This window comes from Anguilla anguilla, chromosome 12, assembly GCF_013347855.1.
Source record: "Anguilla anguilla isolate fAngAng1 chromosome 12, fAngAng1.pri, whole genome shotgun sequence".
In the NCBI taxonomy this organism is placed as follows: Eukaryota; Metazoa; Chordata; class Actinopteri; order Anguilliformes; family Anguillidae; genus Anguilla; species Anguilla anguilla.
The window spans coordinates 22715051-22739419 of NC_049212.1; the positions used below are offsets into that span (position 1 = coordinate 22715051).

The following is a 24369-nucleotide window of genomic DNA, read 5'->3' on the forward strand; positions in this document are numbered from 1 at the left end:
TACACTCATTACACCATGAGGAAAAGGGAGGGCATAGCTCTTCAGAAACTGCACAGAAATTAATATGCTGGTGAAACATTTTTAAAAGTCTGGATCTTTTAAGCTTGGTTTTTGAAACAGAGAGAATAGGTTATGTGCACTGTGATGCCATGTAACTCCTAACTTGGAATTTCTCTGTGTGGATATTGAATAAGATTCATGTGGCAGTCATGTAGTTTTGCTAAAAGACTCCCTTTTAAAATGGTAGAACGCCAACCTTAACTCTCAGAGGTTAGCCTGTAGTTCACTACTGACATGAAAGAACGGATGCAATGTAAATTGCATAAATGTGTATTTATGGCTTTAAAACATCCTGTTTTTCCTATTTAAAGTGACATCAAATAATGTGAAACGCTTTCCGTGTGCTACTTCATAATTATTATAATAGCCTGGTGATCATCATATCGGTCTGCATTCAATGAATGTTTGTTCTCAATTTTGGCTTATGAATTATTATTGATTGATTGAATTATTATGAACAAGCAGTTTTTTTCTTCACAAGCACAGTGTGTTCTGTGGGTTCAGAAATAAACATAATTAACAATTAATGCTAAACTTAATGAAAATAAACTTTTTTGCAGAATTTAAGGGAAATTTTTTGATTGAATGTGGGCCATTGTCTTTCCATGGCTTGGTTTGACAACTTGTTAATCATGAAACATTTAGCCTAGTTTGCGCAATGCAGTGAAGGATCTTTTTAGGTAGGAATTGACATACTGTTAATATTTATACAAGAATCAGTTCCTGCTTGTCATGACAACAGGTTTATGAAAAACATTTGGGGAACAAAGATTGTGACCATAGCTCAGAACCTCTCCTGTTGTACTTTCATAGTTATGGCTGGAAAAAAGTAGAAAACGTTTTTCATAAAAAAGGGCACTGCCAGAACATCTGTGTGAATTCCCCTTGTTTTGTAAGGAATGCCAGAATGTGTTTATTGCCCTCATACAGCTGTATGTCAGCTGGTTGTTTATATCCTGATGACTGGTCATTTTTTAGACGAGGGAGGGAGAATCGCACGTGATTATTTTTAATGCGTGGGAAGGTTAGTTGTATGTTGTGAGACAGCGGAGGGAGGGAGAAATGGAAGTAGGCCTATAAATACCCTGCACACTGTAAGGACTGTGTGTAAGTGCACTCTGCACAGGCAGCCGTATTTCCAGCCATAACGCGGAACGGGGGGTCGGAGGGTCACGTGACCTCACGACCATCCGTATCTCACAGTGCGTGGCCTTGGTCCCCCGGCTGTCCTAATAAGGTCTTGTGATTGGAAAGACACGAGGTGACCAGCAGCAGTATGAGTCAAGCTGATGTGAATATTGCCACTATTTATATCCTGCTAGTTTTCTTTTTACACTCCACAACATATTCTTTTGTGATCTGGCTTCCATGACTGGTGCACCACTCATAATAAGCCGTGGTAGAACATTTGGTTGCTAATTTTCTTTCAGACATTTCCCATGACACCATGCAAACACCAGCTTCCCTTATGTAGAAAACCTGGCAGCTTGGCCTGCAATTGATATTGTTTACTTTTGGAAAAAGTATTGCAAGACAGTTACTCATTGACAAGTAGTGTATATGTGTGTATATTTTTAAATTAAGAGAGAAGAAAGAAATTATGCATGAAGAAATCAATGTGGAAGCCACATTTTTCTCAAATAGTGATGGAAGACTATACATAGGACACATTTAGGAAGTGCACCACCAGTACACTCATTCAAAAGAATGGATTGATGTATAAAATGCAATCTTTGAACTTCCCTTTTCCGTTGGTGGATGGATGGGTTGGGCGTCGCCACAGTGTTTTTTGAAAACCGTGACCTGATTTATTATTGAGGATAAGTGTTTCTGGAAACTGGGTTTGTGACTGACAGGTAAGGTGTAGCTTTCCTCTTCCTACTGCTTTCTCTTCCTCTAAAGATGATATAACTCGGCCACCTCCAACTTTAAATAAATGGCTCCATTACTGCTGGGGGATGGCATCACTCTTGCTGTCACCGTTAGGGACCAGAGCCAATTCTATTACATTATATTACAGGCATTTGGCAGACGCTCTTATCCAGAGCGACGTACAACAAAGCGTATAACCAAAACCAGGAACAAGTGTGTTGAAAACCGTAGAGGGAAGTACAGTTCCAAGTGCAGGAAACAACCGCGTAGTTTAACTTGGACCCTGTAGGTTAATTCCTGTCAGAATGCAAGAGAGAGAGAGAGAGAGAGAGAGAGAGAGAGCCGTACCGTTGGACAGTTCTTAGAGTTTGTGGTGCGTAAAGTCAGAAACCCTGCTCAATCCAAAACTTTTGTCAGTCTAATTTCAGGAACCCAAGTGAAACTGCTTGCATTGTGACCTTCTGGTTCCTGCAAATGATTGTATACGATTGAGTGGACTTTTATAATCCCTGGGTCTGAATTTCAGCCGAACGTGTAAGAGGAATCTGTGATGCATTCTCTTGTGCTTGCTTGTGACCTTACTTTACCGGCTTGATGAGCAGTGCCCACAAGTTCCTCTTGTTTGGCCGATGAAGCATTGGCATTCTGAGAAACTGAACACTGAAAATGGGCTCCACCCATATCACAGTTTATTGGTGTTTCTCCATTGAAATGACGCATTTTTTGTGAGGCGGCTAAACGAAGACACTGAGTGTGCTGGATGTAGGCTACCAAATAGAGCATTCAATAATGTGTTGGGGTGTTTAATTGAGTTAGTTCATCTAGTTACATTTATTTAAGGGTACATCCAACTAAACATTTATCATGGGGATTATTTTCAAATACATAATGACATTTCCATAAAACTAAACCAGTTAAAATGAATTTGAGGCTCTGACAAGAGCCTGTAGTCAACCTGAATATTGAGTGATATTTTTTCCAGTAAATGGCAGATTCATTCTATCACCCATGCAAGACGGCAGCACAAGAATAAGGGATGTGGTTAGCGAATGTTACTTCACGATAAATTTGGTAACTTTGACATGGCACTGGAGTAACGCCACGCATGTCAGACTCAAAACCATGTGACACGGTAGTCATTTTGGTCTGATATTGTGTATGATGTTAACCATGGGACTATTGGAGGACTGGAAATGTGTGATTGCAGTAGTCTTCGGCATTGAAGCACATGTTCAAGGGGATTTTTATGTGGACATATTTGTTTCTGCTAAGGATATTTCATTGCATCCAGGGGAAGCAGAACTTAACTTTAGGAGAGTGTAAGATATATTTTGTCTGCCACCAGTAGTAGTAAAAGTCTCATGTTCACAGAAGCCAGACTAAAGCTGGTTTCACACGAATGTGCCCTATAACGACCCTCATATATTCATCCTTTACGATTTCCTATAAAATCTGTGCTTTTTCATCGCCTGACCAGATGTAGACAAACAATGTTAGTAAGCAAGCTGTGTAAATTATGTACAGTACTTTAGGATATATGTTGTATTAAAATTTGAATGAGAAACGTGTGCAATTCTATTTTAGCCATGACACAATAACAGCTTCCTGTTGTGGATGTTCCTGATTTGCGCGTGTTCTGTTGAAACGGCCAAATGTGAAATCCCATCCTCTTTTTGCAGGAGTCTGGTGTCATTTTACTGAGCAACCAGTTGCGCTCTGCGCACATAAAGCATTCTTTCTGTCCCCAACATAAATGTGCTCATAATTTCATCTGTGTGAAGTTTTGTAAATGTGCTTTGACAGCGGTGTGGGTGAGCCGTGTGAAGACATATCAATGATGCTGGAGAGCCAGTGCCAAGAGAGATGAGGCTGTACCTTAACCATAGCGTTACTTTACCTCACTTCAGGTCACACATAGCCCTGAACTCCCCCGTTCAGTGTGCATTTGATAATGTGCTGGGGGGCGGGGCTGCTGGGTGGCTCAGAAAGGGAGGGGGCGGGACCTCTGGGTGGCTCAGAAAGGTAGTGGACGGGGCCTCTGGGTGGCTCCGAAAGGGAGGGGGCGGGGCCTCTGGGTGGCTCAGAAAGGGAGTGGGCGAGGCCTCTGGGTGGCTCAGAAAGGGAGGGGGCGGGGCCTCTGGGTGGCTCAGAAAGGGAGGGGGCGGGGTCTCTGGGTGGCTCAGAAAGGGAGGGGGCGGGGCCTCTGGGTGGCTCAGACTGTCAGGGTGCTATTCTAGAGTGGGCAAACACTGGCTCTGCATCTAGACTGAAAAATCTTTTCTGCAACTGCTTCCTGACTAATATGGGGAAACTGCCAGTTACATATTGTACTGTGGTATGTATGGTCAGAATTAACTTGACTTGACTTACTTCACTATATGTATGGCATTTCTTGTTTTGGAACTGAGTGACAGAAAGAAATGTACTGTACGTCCTACTATTGATTAACCACTAGCCTACATCCTAAATGACTGAATAAAATCAGAGCGGAGGCACTTCAGGGTCAGAGTTCTGTTTGTTTATGTGCTTTGGAACGAATAACTCATTTCTGTGCTGAGCAATCTTTGATTGGTAATGTTCAGTATCTTTGATGCTGAGTAGCCTAAGTAGGAATGTAGAACGGGGTGTTCTCCTGTTATGAAACCGCGTGGCTGTTTGTGCTCTGGTATTAGCGCGGAGCTTAGGACCCTGCTGACTGTTTTTCCCTCTTCTTAGGTTGCGTCCCGTGCGGGGTTTGTGATGCCGGGATTGGCTGCGCCTTAATCGCCTGGTCCTCTCAGTGCCGAAGAGTTCCGCGGCTCGGCCATGGCGTCGGTGGCGGACTTCCTGTCCGTGTCCGAGTGGCTGACCGTGCTGCGGCTGGAGCAGTACGCCCATGCCTTCCAGGGCGTCGGCTACGGCACGCTGTCCGAGTGCCGCAGCCTGACCCCCGGCGACCTGGAGCAGGTGGGCGTGGTCCTGCCGGGCCACCAGAAGCGCATCTTGGCCAGCCTGCAGAAGATGTTCTCGGAGGGGCAGGAGGGCGACAGGCCCATCCCGCGGGAGAGGACCACCTTGCGCTCTCCCTCCCACTCGAGCGGCCGTGAGGGTGCCGAGGGCCTGGGGCCGGCGCAGTCCCGCAGCCCTAAATACCCCGATCGCTGCCCCGCCCCTCCCCCTATCCCACCCAGGGTCACCACAAACCAACCCCCTGTCAAGTTCACCCCAGCACCTGTTCCCCGGTCGCGCCCGGAGACCCTGCTGCTCCAGCCCCTCGAGCAGCAGCATCCACCCCCTGTCTCCCTGTCCCCATCAACGTCTTCCTCCTCTTCCTCATCCTCTGCCTCAGAGCAGGCGCCTCACAGCGAGCAGTGTTCCACCTCGGGACAGGGGGACATGGTAGTGCCACCGCTGCCACCCAAATGCTACCCTGTGGCAGCCTCCAGAGAGCCCCGCGGCCCTCCTCCGTTGCCGCGGCGCCCCCCTATCCCCGCTCCCAGAATTGTGGTGCCCAAGACTCCACCCACACCCAGGTTAGTGACTTTTTTTATGCAGTAGCCCTCGTCTTGAGGTGCCTCAGCCAATGTTCAGTGACATTTACAGGTGCCAATCATCAATTTGTGTTAAATTTGATTTGATGACAAGGAAAAGCCTCATTCGGTTAGGGGGCACGTCCCAAAGCTTTGACATGTCAACCTTGAATGAATTGTGAATGAAAGACAGTTTAGCCTTAAATATGGATATGCCAGTAGTTAATTCATGATTGTGTTTTGGTCGAAAATTGGTTTTAGATGTTCTGCAGAGATATATGGTGAATGTTACCAGAATGTGACCGAAGACATGCAGCCCAGCAACTACAGATGAAAATTAGCATCCCTGGCTAACTCTGGCACATACGCAGGAATGTTATTCATGTGCATTGTCTTTGTCAGATAGTAAATTCAAATTGAATAAAATTAAATTGAAAAGTCTCAGTTGTAGTGGAGGTACACAAACCCTGTTGACACGGTGATGTGCAGACTGGGAATTGTGAGGTATTCAAAGCATAACAAGAAGCTTGAGACAAAATAAGTGGGTTTGTTATTGCTGACTGCAAAGTCTTTGGTGAGGGGGCCCTCTGGAGGTCAAAAGCTAACAAATGTGAATTTATAGCTTCACGCACAAATGTTAACGCTGAATATGTAAGGTTATTAATATATTATCAAAAATGATTTTGGAAGAAAGTTTTGTGAAAATGTATTCTTAGTCTGTAGATTGTAATTCTGCCACTTGACTAATCTGAGAAACCCAAAGTTGCACAAGCTCGCTAAAAACGGTACAGAATAGAGAAGTCACGTGGTTTGTGGGAATTACAGACTTAAGAAGAGTAGTCTGATACAGCGTTAGAGCGAATGTCTCATGCTGTATCAGACACATACACGTCTCAGTTGTGTTCCCCTGACCCCGCTGTTCTCCTTTACCGAAATCATGCCTTTATGCCCGGTGTCTGTGACTCTGGGCTGGTCTGGGTCATGTGGAGAATTCAGTGGATGAAAACATGATAGATTACTTTCCCGCACTCTTCCAGTCAGGAGAGTGGGAGTGTGTATTTGTGAGCGAGAGACGTTTCTCATATGTAATTGCAGTTTCCCTCTTCCAGTCAGGAGAGTGGGAGTGTGTATTTGTGAGCGAGAGACATTTCTCATATGTAATTGCAGTTTCTCATTTGGCACAAATAGTATTTGTTTTATTTTATGTGTCCATATTTTAAATGGTGCCACTGCGTGGATATTGCTGCTGGCTGCTTTTCAGAGGAAAAAAAAGAAAAGAAAAAGCCTAAATGGAACTGGAGCATACTGAATGAAAGCATTTCCTGTAGAGGAAACCAGGCTCAGATTAAGGCATCGTTATAGTTCATTACTTTTTGCTCTTTGTGTAGACTCTTCAGTAGTGCAAATGCGGTCATTCAGTTATGACAAAAATGAAGTGATGCAGCAAGAATGAAACAAGACATCTGTGTACTTTTTCTGCATGTTTGCTGAAAATAATACATTTGTCAATTTTGCCACTAGAGGGCAATGTTTCATTTTTGTTTTTTGTTGTTTTTGCATATTGTTGTTTTTGCGTATCGGTTTTGCGTATCAAATGTCACCACGGGAAGTTAATAACATTCACCAACCCGGAAGTTTGTTCATCTGATCTGTCAAGCTGATAACCAGGAAAGTGCTTGGGAAGTGGAATTCTTATTTCCTGATGGTTTGTCATCCTGGTGCTGTACTTCCTTCTCAAATAAGTAAGGGGTTCTAACTTCTAATCAAGCTGTTGTCCTTGCACTCAGCTTGGCCAAAATGAGACCATGTAGGAAATCTGTACCCTGCCAAAGTGATAATTGTTTCTTTGTACTTGGTTATCCCTGGTGAATAGTAACCTTGGTTACCTCGCTGAATAGTGTGATTTGTGGTACAGTGAGCTGCTTCATGCTGACGGGAGGATAACAGCCACAGTGTGGTGCTTTTGCATTGACATGATTGAAAGGGATGCTTTCAGAGCCGTGAGTCTCTTCAAAGCAACGCGCTTTTAAAACTCCCATTTTGCCACATTTCATTTCTATTTTTTCCTCAGTCTGTTTAGCACCTGGCTGCTTTGTGTGCGCGATGCCCAGAATCTATTCAGTTTTATGTGCTCATAATACATGGGTTGTGTAACAGTGAACACTTTAAAATGACAGAGGTTACAACACAAAAAACATGAGACTTACCTTCATTGCAGTGCTGACAAAACATGTAAAGTCTTTAAAAGATAGCATAGCTGGCACCTATATGAATGTACAAAATGAATGTGTTACGACATGTGCATCCGACTAGTGTTCTTACTCTTACCCACAGGCCTAACCAATACAAATGACATAGACCACAACAGATTGAGCACTTTATTGGGTTGGCCATATTAGACTGACAAGGGCCCAGTCAAACGGGGCATTCCAGTTTATCTCTTAAGCGATCACTTAACCTCACTAATGCATTATGGGTATCTTGGGGGCTTGATCTTTCTTTGTAACTATGTGCTTGTATGCTCTCTGCCTCTTAGCATATTTTGTGTGTGTGTGGCGGGGGGAGGGTGCTATTTACATTGAGAGAGTTAGAGAGAGAGAGCAAGAGAGAGCGAGAAAGAATGAGCGAGCGAGAGAGAGTGGGTTGCGATACAGGAAGTATGTGACTTGCAGCACCAAGCCTAGCACAAACATTTAGGCTAAAATTTCTCTCAGCTTCCTCTCTGCCTTCGCCGTGCACTTAGTTCAGTTCGCAGACTTCAGTCCCTTTCCTCTCACCGGGAAGCACCCTGAGGAATTGGTGCGTCTCTCCTCTTTCCTCGTCATCGGAACAAAGAAGGGCGCTTGTTTGTTTTTACTCTCTGGAATAGTTCTGCTGGACAAGTCTGGACAGGTGAGTGGAGCGACAGAGGGTCCCCTCCATTCTTACAGTGCAGCTGAGGAACCTGCCGGCCTTAGCGCATTTACCACGACAAACAAACAAGTACAGTAAACCTCAGCACCCTGCAGGAAGGATATCTCTTCATACCTATGTGGGCAAATTAGGTTTGATAGGCTCCAAACTTTTATGCTGCTAATATACGTTATGGTAAAGGTTTTATGGTCTGCCTATCAACAAGCAGTCACGTCACCGGCAGTAGGACCGTGGTTCAGACCGAGATGGTCTTGTTGCTGGAAGGTTCCTGAGGTTTTGTACACTATTAACTGGCAGCATCAGCAGAGCAGTGGGCAGAGTAAGGTTGTAGAATGGCTTCAGTGAGGGCATCAGAACGCCCAGCGGCCCAGCGGTTGCGGCGTGTGTTTCTCCATCCACAGTTTGTGCCAGGGTTGCCCGTGACCTCGGTTTCCCGACAGAGCTGAACTTGTGTGACCTCGGCGTGAACCCAGCTCACGACGCCCGAGCCTGGCCGTGCGGACGGCCCGGGGCGAGCGCTCCGAGGCCGACCCTGCCGCAGTGAGATTGGGAGCTCCGGCGCCCCCGTGCCAGCTGTTGATGAGCAGGGTGCTCTGACCATGGGTGCCCCATCTCTGTGCTCGATACGCGCGGGGGGCAGGAATGCCTGGTGTACCTGACGCTTCTTCACAGGGTCGCGGTGACCTCCTCTCTACGCGATTCGGTTAGATTGAGGAATGCAAGGGGTCATGTGTCTCATGCCACCAGATGGAAAGGCAGACGCTGTAGTACTGTTCATGTACGATTTGGTTGCTTGTGTTAGTTGCTGTCAACTTATATTTGCTTCTCATAATCATGTAAAGAAATATGCATAAATGAACACAATGGGCAGCATGAGGTTTTAGATGTGGTGCCTGGTCATATCTGAGCTTAAACAGGTGAAATATTATTATGTTCAAGAATATTATTAATTCTAGTCTGGCTCAGTACACGGGACCCAAATATGATTGACAGTTGGTTTGAAACAGAAATGCTAATTTAAGATAATGCTCCGTGAATGGGATTAGTAATGACGCAAACCATTCTGATTCTCTGCGCTCTGCAGCTAACGGCTAGCATGGCCGAGAGCTTCCGTGGGACCACTGCGGTCTTCACCACTGGGGCCTGTTTCCTGTTCCTTTGTTTGCACTGATACCTGTTTTTTCCAGGTTATGCATTTTACGTCTTAAGTTAGGTTATATAGAGCAGTGAAGGTCTCGTTATATCAGTCTCTCATCCAGATGTGGCAAGACCAGGGATGCATTTGTATGAGTAGCTCACTAATACACATTATTTGGATAGCTAGATTGTGGCAGTTTGGTGCATAAATCTTGTTTAATCCACTGTGTTGGAGAATGTTGTGTGAGGTGGCTTATAGAAAGCAAGAGGATGTTTCAAATAAGTGAATATCAGCAGCACTGTAATGGAAGGTAGAAAATATGTGCTTTTGCCTTTTGTCGTTTTTATCACTATTTGTTTTGTAGCCTCTTGTAGCCATCAAGAGGAGACCTTGTTTGGTTTTGGAGTGCATAATTGTTGGGAAGTTGTTGTTTTGTAATAATATAGCAAAATAAATGAAAGGTTAGTAATAGAGACCAGTTGTTTTCACCTTGTGCTGAAGCAGTGTTTCCCATACAATGAGTTTATTTGGGAGGCCTGCCCAAATATATTTTCCCCTGCCCAAAATTTTTTTTCAGTATTTAGTTGCTTATTTCTACTCTATACTTTTGTCTTTGTTATTTTTTCTTTTAAATGTCAAAGTGGCATACAGCTGACTCTCATTTCCCTGTGTGAGCTAGCCATCCCCCCTTCCTATCGTAGCTGGTGTATGTAGAGCAGAGCAGGGAGCACAGTGTCCTTCTGGTTTCGTTTGTGTTCAGGCAGTCATGTGACTGTATCTGTGCACGGTTACCAAATACTTTACGTTTTTCAAATTCTGTATAATTTAGCCCTTATGCATCGTTTCTTCAAAAGAACTTGTCCTCTGTCCTTACCAAGACTGCAAAGTTATCAGCATTATTTGGATTAATGTTAGGTAGCATTTAGCAAGCATCAGCGTTCACCCAGCTCACATTATCTTAGATATTAATGTTAGCTAATGAAAACGTTTACTTTTCACTTTTGACAGAGATGAGTACTGAACAATTCTTTAAAAAAAAAGAAGGCTAGAAGAGGAGGAGGGAGAAACTGAACCAAAGATATGTTGCCATAACATTAGTTAGTTAACCATAGTTATAGTTATAGTAACTAGTTATAGTTATGGTTAACAGTTAGGCCTACTTACTTTAATTGACATTGCTGAAAATCATTGTGTTTAGAAATGAGGGCATTTTGGATATCAAGCACCAATAACTTTAAAGCCCTTAGTGTGTGATTATATTATCCTCATCATTCTGACAGCATAAAGGTTTGTCTGTAACTGAGACTTTTTGCCCTTTTGCATTCTGTTCATTCTCACTGTCGCCAGTACAGATTGACGTGAAAAGTGGCGTACCGACTTCATTTTCATCTAGAGACACAGCCAAAGTAAAAATAAATAAATAAAAAGCCCGAACACAAAATGTGAACTCTGTCTGTGCAGAAAAATGTAGTAACCTTAGTTACAATACAGTTTAATAAACAGTACAAACAAACACCCCAACCCCCCCCCCCCCCAGCGAGGCATTTGTTGCATGTGACAATGACCTGCCTGATATATGTGCTTGGTACCTGCATCAGTGATTCTAAAAGATTTGATTGGTCCAGCCAGAAGCTTTTCCTGGACTCTTGTTTTCACGCAGCGGAAACCTTGTCAGACTGATTTTACCGGTTCTCACTAATAGCGCTGAGTATTGCCCTGTTCTGTCCTCATTGTGATTTTGTGCATTGTGTTTGTCATGGTGAGCACTAGTATGGGATTAGCACTGAGGAACAACACCCAGGAAACCTGTTATCCTTTTATTTAAAACAATGATAGTGCTGCAGTATTTGATGTTTTCATGGTGAGCTAAATTTTCCCTGGGATAAGGGGGAAATACTGTAACCTGCTAGCTCCCAGCTGGACATGTTGCCATATGCAAGGACGTGATGTTGCTGAAAGGACATGAGGACCATTTACAAGAAAATGGAGGCCGCTTTCATGCTGAATGTCACACTTTTTATATTATCGGCCTTTCAGAGCGTCTGTGTTCCGAGCAGCTGTCCTCTTAAACCGAGTCAATGGTCAAATGACATGTGCAGTGTTAAGCTGTGTCCGCTTAGGCAAAAAGGAAGTCCTATACAAAACTCACTGAGAGAATTTGCCAGAAAACTGTGTTATATTCACAGCTTTCAGTGCCCTTATGTTCCTGATTTTGAGGCATGGACCCATTGGCGGCATGTGCAGTAACGCCAGTTTGGTATGAGTTATATTTGCGCATATCGCACGCATGTACGTGAGCTGGCTGTGTGAATTATTGATGACCTCTGGGAGTACTTTTTTAAACAGCTATCCCTTTTGAAGACCTTCATTTAGGAGACAGCGCACAGGGGCCATAAAACGAACTTCACAAGGAATGCGAGGAGCCAGAGAAAGCTGACGGCGTTCTCTGGAGACCAATGAAATGTAAGATGGCGGAGCGAGCACATGGGAGAGCCTGCAAGCCTCAGGATTTGAACCAGCAGCCATTTACCCATATAAAATCACTGCCCTTTGACGGATGCAAGGGAGGTTAAATTTAGCCCACGCCTTCCCTACCCGCCGGCCTTTTCCTGTTTGCTCGGTAGGAATATACGGAGGCATTGTTGCCATTCTGCAGTGAGGCGCATTGGGCTGTCAGGATCAGGAAGTTCAGCCAGCAGGTGGGAAAATGGGGAAAGGTTTATGCCATTTAAACGCAGAGCAGATACTTTCATAGGGCCCTGCTCTGTGTTCTGCACTGTAAAAAAATTCATGCATTAGCCTTTGCATTAGCCTGTCTGCTCTCAGTCATGCATCTGAAGACCTTTCTTAGGGAATGTGTAGCAAATTCTGTGCCTGTCCCTCGCAGTCAAGGGAATGAAGTGCAGGGTTGAGGGTTAAAGGTCAAGCGTTGTTGGAAATGGATTGGGGGGGGCGCCCTGCTCGTATGCGATGCCATGGCGACCGTGAACCCAGTGTGAGATTCTTGCCCTCCGGCCTTCGGCCCAGCACGCCAAATTCCTGGGGCAGTGACCCCCTTCCACCCGGGGCTCTCTAATGTGGGGCTGCTCCGGGCTCATAGCCGTCCCCCGCTTTACAGCTGGGCCTCAGCCTGGGGAGGAACCTTCCCCAAAACGCTGCGCTCAGGCAGGTACGCGCCGTCCGGCCCCTTCCCCCCCAGCTCCTGTTCCGAGAGGGCGAGCGGGAACGCGCCCAGGGAGCGAGGCGGCGGGACTGGGGTCGGAGCGGAGGAATGAAGAGGCTGCGGAGGTTATTCGAGGCGCAGCCCCGGCCCGAGGGCGCCGTGGTAACTGAGGACTCTTCTGTCCTTCTCACCAGCGTCGCTCCGGTGCGCGAGCCTCAGGAGCCCGAGCGAGGTCCGGACGTCCCGGCCCGGGATAAGGTGGCCAGCCAGCCCAGCACCGTGCCCGCCCTGCCCAAGAGGAGCGTCCTGCCGCCGCCCCCACAATCCAGTGAGTGACCCACCCCCCCCCCCCCCCTTCCCGTACATCCTGCTTTCATTGTTTGTCCTTTCTGTTTTTTTTTTCCTTTGGTTCTTGTCCGCCACAAAAGCAGCATGGAAGTTGTCTGGACAGAGTAAATGATGCAGATCATTTCTAAAGTTTTTTTTTCCCCATTTCTATTTTTAACTGACTTTCATTTTAGATGTGTGCACATTTGTTCTGTTACTGTACCCTGTGTATTTAAAGTTGTGATTGACTATGTTTAAAAATAATATATTTTGAGAACGCTGTTAGTGTTGCCGCTGTGTCTGAATAATTGCCTTGTGTATGCTTAAAATGTTCTTTTATGCAAAAATGTGGGTAAACCCGTCGGCTTGACCTCAGGGCCTTTACAAAAAACTTTCAGTCTCCGCGAATCCAGATTCAGCGAAGTCAAAATGTCCTTCACTGTGATTTTTATTCTGTTTTCATTCTATTTTCGATCGGTTTATTTTCTTGAGGCAATTGCGAGTGTCACTTCTTGCACTGCTATTCAATTGTGATGTCACCGAAAATTTTTTGTTGGAAAGAAAAAGCTCTAATTTGCTGCTCAGCAAAGCAGAAAGCGCATTGGGATTGTGTTGAGTAGAAGCGTAAACATTTCCTTCCCCTGCACACCAGAGCTGCCGCATGCATAAAGAAAACATAATTACCAGAAGGCATTTGAGTAATGATGAGAAGCCATCAAGAAAAATGGCAAAGGAAATAAACTGTGAAGCTGTTCATCTGCGCCGCAAATGCATTGCATAGCTCGCCAGATCGTAATTGGAGTCGGTGCTCTCACTTCCAAGACCGAGCGCAAAGCCAGGGGCTGGTTATTGCTGTGATGCGCTTATTGGGTGATGTCACTGGAAGCGCACGCACCGGGCCTGTGCTGGAATGATGTCAGCGTAGCTGGCAGCGCTTGACTCGAGCAGCGAAGTGGGGCCAGGCTGCTTTCCTGTAGCGCTGCCCACCAACCCCCCCGCCCCAACCCCCCCGCTCTGTTCTTCTTCCCCTGTCCGTCTTCCTGGTGTGTGTTCAGCGCCAAGACCGAGGCGGGAGAGGGGGGTGGTGCGGATGTGGGGTGAATGTGGACTGTGGGGCCTGATGAGGTTTTTGTTTGCTGCAGTCTTTGTGTAGTTTACTGTACACTCTGGTTGCATTAGAGGCTCTGTACATGCATATGTGTGCGTACATGTGTCTCTGTACGTGTGCTGTAGACCAGCGAGTCAACTGTGCATGGTGTGGTGTGTCGTTTCTGAAATGTACTCATAATACTAATGTGTTTCTGAACCCTTGTTCTGCTTTAACAGAGTCCTCTTGCCTTAGGATCCAATCTAGATGATGTGAAGAAGATGAAAAACCTGATTGTGCACTTTTAGACTTCCTGTTTCATTCCTGGCTTCCTTTGACAAGTGTATGTGTTTTAATGGGGGAGGGACAGGTCATATGGGGCATTGCACTTATGTTTCCTGTGTGTGTGCTATTGCTGTAGTGTGTCTTGGTTGCATTGGGCTGTTCCTCAGGCTTTCCCTCTTATTTCTCTGTCAGGATCTGACTCCACCAACAGCTCTGAGGACTATGAGGAGCCAGAACCACTCTTCTTTGAGCCTGTAGACATGGCAGAGAAGGTGTGTCTGTGTGTGTGTGTGTGTGTGTGTATTTCTGTGTGTGTGAGTGTGTGTGCGGGTGTGTGTTTTTTCATGTGTGTTTCTGTGTTTGCGTGTGTGTGTGTGTGTGTCTGTCTATGTCTGTGTGTGTGTTTGTCTGTATGTCTGTGTGCGTGTGTGTCTGTGTGTGTGTCTATGTCGGTGTGTGTGTGTGTCTATGTCTGTGTGCGTGTGTGTCTGTGTGTGTGTCTATGTCTGTGTGTGTGTGTGTGCGTGTGTGTGTGTGTTGGGGTTTCGGTGCTCTGCCCAGCTCATACTCCTCATGTAGTGAATAATGTGCCTGACAAACGCATTTCTGGACTCTGCAATGTCCTTGATCTGTAGTCCAATATAAATAAAGGCCGGAACTTTGGTTTTTTGTACTTTCAAGAAGATTGTTTTTCCAAGCTATTTGATTGAAAATGGCCAAATCATTGGATTGCCAAAATGATGTACGCGCTTTCTCGTTACTCTAAATGACATAGATTTTTATGCAGACCTTGAATTGGCCTCGCCTGCTCCTGCGTGACTCATGGATGTGTTGTTCAACAGGACAGTTTTCTGCTTGTGCCGAGGCCGGAGCCGAAACGCTTCAGCAGTCTCTGCAGCGAAGACGAGCTCCTGGATGACGACGGCGAAACGCCCTACGAGTCTGCAGCCTGCCGGTGAGCGGCCCTTCTCTGGGGCGTGCCTCTGGTTCCCTGGGGTGCTGCCCTCAATCACATGCATGCTTTCTAAGTATGTGTTAGTAAGCAGTGGAGATGGTATAATATAATCTCATTCGGTAATCTCGTAATCTCATATAATCTCGTTGCTGGTAATTAGCCGCCAATATTTTAAGACTTTTGTATTCAGCAAGCTCTGCTTGCTTCTAGTTCATGGGTTTATGTGACTGTGTGTGTGTGTGTGTCTGTGTTTGTGACTGTGTGTGACTTTGTGTGTGTGTGTGTGTGTGTGACTGTGTGTGTGTGTGTGTGTGTGTGTGTGTGTGGGTGTGTGTGTGTTCGTGACGGTGTGTGTGTGTGTGTGTTTGTGACTGTGTGTTTGTGACTGTGTGTGTGTGTGTGTGTGGTTGTGTTTTCAGGTACTTGTGTGGTATACTCTCATGTCATCACAGCTTAGTTGACTTTTCTCTGTGCTAGCCAGAGGTCTTGGGTCATTTCCAGACTTAGCGCTGACCAGGAGAGCATCTACCTACCCCCAGTGGGGAGGGTCCCCTCCCAGGACACCCGAGATGACCTCACGCCTCAGCTCACTGCTGTTATCAAAATGGGCTGGCTGGACAAGAACCCGCCTCAGGGGTACGTTTGTCGCTTCTCTCCCGCCTTGTTTTTTCTAGGGACGTTCCCCATGAGAGAGAGACTGTGAGAAGTTTAACTGCGTAAGAGAGGAGACTCTTGTTTGTTCTCTGAACTTCTATTTCAGTTTAAAATGATGGAACACTGACTCACTGTTCATGAAGGTATATTCTGTTTTGTTTAATGTTTATATTTCAAAGTGCTGATACTGTCGCTTCATTGATGGGTGCCTGGAAGGCCTGTGTGTGGATCAGATCATGTGATCAGCTCATATGAATCCTTTTAAAATGCTAATACACAAAATGGATAGTGTTTGTTTCATTCCTCCACTTCCTCATTTTCCCAGACAGACTTTGTGTTTGCATTGTTGTGGGCAGGAGGGAAAGAAGAGCATAATGGGAGATTGTAGTTTAAATGAGCTAGGGCAGTTCTGTTCTCTTGCCGTTTGTGCTGCTCCAGAACAGCATGTTATGTTCGAGCATCTGTGTAGCGCTTTGCTTCTCTCCACAGGTCCCTGATCTACCAGAAGCGCTGGGTGAAACTGGACGCGGACTACCTGAGATACTTTGACAGTGAGAAGGTGATTGTGTTTCGTACTGAATTAATTTATTTCTCACAGAAGCCACTTACAAAAGCCATTGTGGAGTCTACTCCGACGTACTAACCGTTAGACACTGCAGTCATCTGGTTTTAGAGCCCTCTGACAGTCTGTTGATCCTGGGCCAGTATTTAGTCAAAAGACTCTAGAACCTACCATGCCTGTTTCTTCAGGCCTAAGGCTAACTCGACTGGAAGTTGTGTGTATCAAAATGCTGAAATTTGTGTTCTGCAGGATGTCTACTCAAAGAGGATCATACCAACGTCCTCAATCACCGGCATCACCAACATTGGTGACCAGAAGTTTGAGGTGGTGACACACAACAGGACATTCCTCTTCCGGGCCGAGAGCGACGGTGAGTCTTAGGGTCACGTGACTGCGCACAGACAAGTCTTTTGCGTATTGATAATGATATGGTGGCCTGTTCCTCTTCAGAGAGTAAATGCATCACTAACTTCTACTTTGAGTTGAGGATTCAGTCTCATGAACCTGTTTGCTGAGAATAACAAGGCTTACTGTGTAACTTCGGCTTTCACAAAGTAAAAACACGCACAGTTTTCTGATCGTTAGAGGAAGTTGTGCGACGTTGAGTGTTTTTATGTAGATTTTTGGTCTGCGGTCTTTTCTTTGTATTGGATTATTTGAAAAGCACTGTTGGATATTCACAAACGAAAAAGTAGACAGATGCTGTGTCAGGACTATTGTGGTGGGCCAGGGGGTTGGGGAGGGATGTAGAAGTTAATTGTGTGAGGGTCTGTCTGATTGGTTGGTATATGTAGCATGTACTGTCGCAAGTTAGGTTGAGTTTTTCTGTTACAGCCCTCGAACATGGCCATGTCTAGACGGCGCCCTCTGAAAGCTACGTTGAGCCTGATGGTGTTTGTCCCCCTGACCGCTGTGTGTGTTTGTGCGCGCGTGCCTTTCAGTGGAGAGAAACGAGTGGGCGTCGGTCCTCCAGGAGGCGACGAGCGAGCGGCGCATGAGCAGGGATTCCAGCACCGGGGCGGTGGAGAGGCAGGGCTACCTGGAGCTGCGCGGCCTGCGCTCCAAGCTCTACGTGGTCGTGTGCGGAGACAAGGTCTACCTGTACAAGAACACCGAGGTCAGCAGCCGCACGCGTGAACACTCGCGCCAGTCCCCCCCCCCGCTCATGTATTCACTTCAGTGTTTGCAAATGAGAGTGAACCGCTGACTTTCAAGCATGACTCATGCAGCGGTTTCCTTTTTGAATTTCTTGTTCAGATCAACTGTATGGTTGAAAGCCACTGGCCAATGGAAGAATTTATGACCGGGGTGCAGTTCTAGGGAGGTTAAAATCTGTTTCTTTTCTGAAGAAACGCATCAGGGAGTGTTGTTATAGCCACTCCCTGTGTGAGGAACTGTCAGGGCTACAGGAATTCTGCAGCTGTGGCCACAGAGAGAATGTGCATGTGTGTGTGTGTATGTCTGCGCACGTGTGCATGTCTGTGTGTGCACGTGTTTGTGCATGTGTGTGTGTGTGTGTGTGTGTGTGTCTTTTATGCGAGTTTTGTAAAGTATATAAATGTCTGCGTGTGAGAGAGAAACATCTCTAATGCTCTGTCATTTTGTGTCTGAATGTGTGTGCACATCTGTTCATACATATAAGTGTGTTTGTGTAGGCTTATGGAGTGTGTGTGTGTTAGTGTGTGCGTGTGTATGTGAGAGAGCGTATGTGTTTGTGAATGCCTGTGTGTGTGTGTGCTTGTGCGCATGTGTGTGTGTGTGTGTGTGCTTGTGCGTGTGTGTGTGTGTGTGTGTGTGTATGTGTGTGTGTGTGCGTGTGCTTGTGCGTGTGGCCACAGGTGGTCAGACAGAGAGCAGAACTCCCATTGGAGCCTGGTTCCCATGTGTGTCTGGGCTGTTTCTCATTTCCAGCCCTGCAGATGAACCTGGATCCCCGTCCCTGCCCCTCCTCGGGCCCGCATCAGCGCTGCCGTTTTAATAGCCCTCGTTCCGCTGCTCTGACGGCTTTAGTTGAGGAGGTATTTGTGGAATGTGTGTTTTTACTTGGTGTCCTACAGCTGAACTGTAGGTGTGAGATGGTACAGTTCCAGCTGAGTGGGGTGGGGATGGAAGGGCTGATGCCACAGTGCTGGGCCAATGCTGCACAACCGCCACATTTTCCAAAGAGGTGTCTGTTTGTTTACAATTTATTATCAGGGTACATTTATTGTGTTGGAAAGCAGTTAAGATAAGATGCATTAGTGTGAGTTCGCCTGTTCGGACCTCTTTGTTAAAGGAATTTTTTTTAGATATGCAACTAATTTCCAGTGGTTACATTTTCGTGTAAAACTGATCTGAATACGATTATAGTTCATTTTAAACGTACTGATATGTATCATTTAATCCAATGTAATGTGAGATATGTGTTTGTCCCCTGCTACTGCTATATTATTTTATACAAAATAATATAGTGAGCAGAATGATGATAAACAACAGTTTCACAGTGTAAAAACATATTTAGTGATTATTGCTTTACTAATCACTGTATATTGTTTAAAGAGCGATTGCCTGTTTAAAAGGGTAGGTAATGAACAGTAGGCTAATAATAGCATGTCTAGTGTTTTAAGTGCCACGATAAAGAGGCCCATAAATAGGCCTCTTAAAGCAGTGTGGGTGGCTGTATTACTAATTGCACGACTGTGGGTGATTGAGCATATGCTTAGAAAAGGCTGCCTAACAAACAAACAAGAGTTCATAAAATGAGAGGCTTCTTATCCACACGAGGAAGTAGCTGTCAGAGCCATGGACTCTGGACCTTTGGATGACTAGAGGTCTGACCAGAGGTCTGACAGTTTGAGGCTCAGGTGAGCCACTCCTGATGTAGTCTTGAGCAAGGTAGCTCTCTCTAAGCCCCTGTTACTCAAATCACGGTCCTTGTGGACTGAGACCTGCTGGTTTTCTACCATCCCTTTACCTGTGAGTCATGTGTGAAGACAGCCTGGGCGAATCTGATTGGTGTCAGTTAATTACCTGGGAGAAAAGAAAAACCAGGGCTAGATCTGGACTTGAGGATCAGATTTGAGTATCCATGGTCTAAACCTTTAATGTAGATTTTCTTCATTAGTGCCCTCATGTGTTTTTAAATAGAGAGTTCATAAGGTAATAAAGGTAGTTTAAGGCTGCTTAGTGTGTGTGTGAATCCCATAAGCGATTATGAAATATAGCAACTCATAATCCCAGACAGTGGGTGGTGTTCACAGCTGTTCTGTGATTGGCTTGGAGACTGAGGCCACTGTATGTTTCTGCTGTTTTTCTGGTGCCAGGACTACAAAGTGGGCATTGGCATCACGTCCATCGACATGAACGTGGGCAATGTGAAGGACATGGACAAGAGGGCTTTTGACCTCACCACTCCTTACAGAATATTCAGGTGAGTCTGGCCCTGCCGCTCCCTACAGCGTGATTGGGTAAGTGTGAGCCAACCACAGCTTAGCACACAGCCAGACGAGTCTGACCAGACCACACCCTAAGGGCTATGCAGATGAGTCTGATTTCACCAGCCCTTACAGAGCTGACTTGCCTTTTCCATGTTTTACTGAACGGTCTTATGAGAACTGGAAGCTCTCAGCAGAGGTCAGGAGTCATGGCAACAAAAAGTATAGTGTGACTGTCTACCTGATAAGAGTGACACAGAATGGGAGGGTTTTTCTGTTAAAACGACCATGTTGAGATTGTTGAGATTAATGGTAATTCGGAGTGTCATTGATGATCACTTCCTGGTGTCATGCATGGTGAAAAGAATTATACAACTAAGGAATCAGTATGTGTGCTGTAACATAACTTTCTGATGAAATGATTTTCTCAGCAGCTCTCATTGGTATTTCTTTTAATCACCACGTAGGATTTTATAGTATCTGAAGTATTTCTTTATTGTTTTTTTTCTCTCCCTGTAGTCTAATTTTAAGAGTTTTATATTGCAGGGGATGGAATTTTATTTGCTCCATCATCCTGCAAACAACAGGTAGTGTTCTTTTCCAGTAGGCCGTGGAGAGCTGTGAGTGTCCTCTGTTAGGGTGGAAAACACAGACAATTGCATTATTCTGTCTGAGTGCACATCCCTGTCCGAGAGAGAAGGGCTTCTATTGTCCTCTGGAGTGTGACCTCAGTCAGACTCGGCTTAGCTGGACAGGATGTGACCCGCAGGAACAGGAAGGCACTCCGAGCGCGCGGGTCTGTGCCGCGCTATTCTGGGCCAGCACCTGACCGTGCGCCAACCGAGCGGGCTCCAAAAGCAGGCTCTCGCGCCCTCCCGAGGGCTTCCTCAAGTGTTTACGAGCTGGGAGAGGAGGTTTTGGGAGTTTAGCTGGCCTTTATGTGTGCACTGGAGCCTGTTTATTGAATTTCCAGTCCTCCTGTCTTTCTCTCTATGCGCGGGGTGACATAAATGAATGAAGCCCTCCCTACCCTAGCTGGATGAAGCAGTTTGTGTCCCACCACTTCTCATTGCTGGGAAATGTCGGTTAATGCTGTGGCTGAGACTTGAGTAACCTGACCCGTAGGGCTCGACGTGCAGTCGTGGGCATTTTTACAAACTTGGCCTCTCTGGAGCTCCCATGAATTCTGTTTTAATGCCTCTCTCTGCACCAAAGCAGCCGAAAATAACATTTTCAGTCAGGATAAGCATCGCAATCGGAAATGCAAGTTCCTCATTTTGATATATTTATGTGCAAAGTGCAGCTCATTTGACTGAAGATGAAGTGCAGTTCTCTGCCTTTGACTCAATGGCAGTTTGAGCACAGCCTGTCCCCTAGGCAGTCTGGATTGACAATGGTGGCCAGTACCTATGGCCTATCTGTGCTCAAGTTGTACATCTTGTCATTGTCATTTCCTGCTGCATGTTTAATAGCTTTTACTTCAGTACCAATGGTCGTTCTCCTTTTAGTGTCCAGTGGTATTTATTTACATTTTACTTTTTCATATAAATAAAAAATACCTCTATCTCTTTGTGCACTATAACAATTGCGCTCTCTCTGCGCTGTACTGGTGTTGCTCTCTCTCTCTCTCTCTCCCAATGTGCCATAACAGCGTAGGTGTCATATCTCTCTCTGCACTGTCTCCAATGTCTTTATCTCTTTGTGTGCTATTAAAGTGGAGGCGTCTCTGCCTGCTTTTGATGGTCTCTTTGTCTCCCTTGACGCAGCTTTGTTGCAGAGTCGGACCAGCAGAAGGAGGAGTGGGTAGAGGCCATGAGGAACTCCATTGGGGAGGCCCTGTCCAACTACGAGGTGGCCAAGAAGATCTGGTCTGAGGAGTCCAATGAGTTCTGTGCTGACTGTGGTGCTGCCAAACCAGAGTGGGCTGCTATTAACCTGTGTGTGGTGTTCTGCAAGCGCTGCGCAGGTGAGGGAGTTTGGCCCAGAGCCCTAAACCCTGTAACCTTGGCAACCACAGGGAACCTTGTAAACATAGTTTCTAGAAAGAACCATAAACTTCCATTGGGGACCCTGAAAACTTACAGTATATGCCATTGGGAACCCTGTAACCTTAGCTGCCATAGGAAAGCCATTATTCTTGGCTTCCACATGGAATCCACTCGCCTTAGTGGACTCCACGGGGAACCCTGCAACATGACTTTACTTACCACTGGGAAGCTGAGACCTTAGAGTCAGAGCCAATGAACATAACCATGTAACTTTCCATTCATGTGTGGATAAAGCTCTTCATCGGTGGAGATACTTTTCTGCAGTTTGATTAAAAGGATGGTATAGGTTGTGCTGGAAAGTAATACCTTCAGTATTATTTTTGTTCCAGTATTTTTTATCACTGGTCCTCTTCCAGGGGAGCATCGTGGTCTTGGACCCAGCATCTCCAAAGTTCGGAGTCTGAAAATGGACAAGAAAGTCTGGACGGAGGAGCTCATTCAGGTAGGCGGGGCAACAATTTGCACAGAGTAGCATTCCTTCACTTTATGATTTAGCTCTCTGGGAGGGAACAAAGTTAACAATAGAATATATGCACAGCATTTGCAGTATAATCTTGTGGTTCTACCTCAATGTAATAATATTTACTGAGATCAGTGAGGTATTTGCTCACTTAATTTCAGTTTCCTTATGTTTGATGGAGACATTTCCACACAGATGAAACCTTTTCTATCTTTAAACACCAGTTCATATATCTTTTATACAATCCTTGTGAGACAACTAGTTAAGCAATAGTTAATAAGCTGCTTAGACTAGATGTACAATTTGCACATTTGGTCTCGCGCTCACAGGTTATCTGTGTTTCTTCAGGTGTTCCAGTTGCTAGGAAACGAGCGGGCGAACCACTTCTGGGCGGCGAACGTTCCCCCCAGTGAGGCCTTGTCTCAGTCCAGCTGCAGTGAGGACCGCCGGCGATTTATCACCGCAAAGTACCGCGAGGGAAAGTACCGCCGCTACCACCAGCTCTTTGGCAACCAGCAGGAGCTGGACAACGTAAGACTTCTGCCAAAACAAGATGGCTGCTGTACTTCATAATTCTCAGGTGTCTCGCATTAGGCTCACAGAACTCACATGCACATTCCCAGCTCTTTTTAAAGTGATCGTACTGGCTTTTCCATTGCTTAGACAGAGAAATATATATATTTTTAAATGGAACCACAGTGAAATTGGTTTATTTTTAAATGGAATTGTATTGTACTAAAAAAAAAAAACATGGCGGCAGTGAGCCGGAGAACCTGCCCCAGGCATGGCTTTTCACACAAACGTTATGAATCCATCAACAATTTGACCTGGTATGGTGTAACTTGGAATTGACACAGATAGCCACACAAGACTCCAGGCCTGCAGCATTGGCCAATAAACTCACATGGTGGAACTATGGAATTCCAAATATTTCAAAAAGTCCCTAAATTTACTGGCTTCGTTTTGGCTATGAGTGTTTGATGGCCATGTCTGCTTGCTGCAGCTTTTAATCTTTGTGATCTGTCTATCTTGAGTCATATTGCCAAGGCCAGTTATGGCATTGCTGGATTAATGAGCAAAGAAGATGGTTTCTTTGGGATGTGAGTAACTGTAAATGCCATGTTTTCTGCCATAAAAGGTGCTATCAGTTGGTTGAACAAAAGAGAACTAGTAAACCTTCTGGGGGGAAGTGCACCCTGAAGCATTGGGTTGTAGGTGAGGTGTTTGTGTGATTTGCTGCATACAGTATGCTTGCATGCTTAATGTGAATTGGCACCAGTTCACTCATCTTTTAGTGGAAGTAAGCCTTCATATTCAAAATCATGGACCAGAGTCCCATTCTGGAAAAACACCAGGATTTCCTGAGTGTATAATTAAGTTCCTGACTATAATGTCTGGGCATTAGTCATTTCCCTGGCTTATTCCCCCAAGTGAACAGTGGGAAGGATTATGGAAGCTAAAAGAAGCGATTGTGTGGCAGCAAGAGTGATTGACATAGAAAGAGGTCATGATGTCATGGAATGTACCTTATGACATAAATGTATTGACATTTGGTGAAACACTGGGATAGTGATAATGCGACCTGATTAAAAAAAGGTTGTTGTGTATTAGAATTACAATATGAATAAAACGAAAAATTACAGATTCCATAGTCGCAGGTGAATAGTGGGATTTTTGGTCATATCCTGAATGGAGCCCCTTCCTGATTCTGCAGTACAAACAGACACTTGATTGGTCATCTGTACCTATGCTTCACTGCTGAGCCAATTAGTGAAGATACAGCTTTGGATCAAGATAATAATTAGAGCTTCTGAATGAAGTAAACAGAAAGTACAAGCCGGAATTTCACTATTTATAGTCAAATAATTAACAGAATCTAATGTGAACAATTGTAAGGCCTTTTACATAGTAATTTCAAACAGA

At 45.4% G+C, this 24369-nt stretch overlaps 1 protein-coding gene across 8 annotated transcripts in view; it reads left to right on the forward strand.

Annotated features, from left to right (window-relative positions):
- LOC118209036 (arf-GAP with Rho-GAP domain, ANK repeat and PH domain-containing protein 1-like) overlaps window positions 1-24369 on the forward strand; it is a 66269-nt gene that overhangs the window by 15306 nt on the left and 26594 nt on the right. For 5 of the 8 annotated variants that reach the window (XR_004761666.1, XR_004761665.1, XR_004761669.1 and 2 more), the window contains exons 2-13: window positions 4648-5444; window positions 12850-12983; window positions 14547-14626; window positions 15197-15309; window positions 15787-15945; window positions 16453-16522; window positions 16775-16895; window positions 17467-17642; window positions 19828-19934; window positions 21705-21904; window positions 22343-22428; window positions 22795-22977. Coding sequence is in view for 2 of the 8 variants with exons in the window: in XM_035384141.1 (XP_035240032.1) it covers window positions 4738-5444; window positions 12850-12983; window positions 14547-14626; window positions 15197-15309; window positions 15787-15945; window positions 16453-16522; window positions 16775-16895; window positions 17467-17642; window positions 19828-19934; window positions 21705-21904; window positions 22343-22428; window positions 22795-22977 (2136 nt within the window). In the remaining 6 variants the exon portion in view is untranslated. Of the gene's footprint in view, window positions 1-4244; window positions 4268-4647; window positions 5445-8102; window positions 8334-12849; window positions 12984-14546; window positions 14627-15196; window positions 15310-15786; window positions 15946-16452; window positions 16523-16774; window positions 16896-17466; window positions 17643-19827; window positions 19935-21704; window positions 21905-22342; window positions 22429-22794; window positions 22978-24369 lie in introns of those variants that run through there. The other 3 variants (XR_004761667.1, XR_004761668.1, XR_004761670.1) reach the window with 3 other exon arrangements.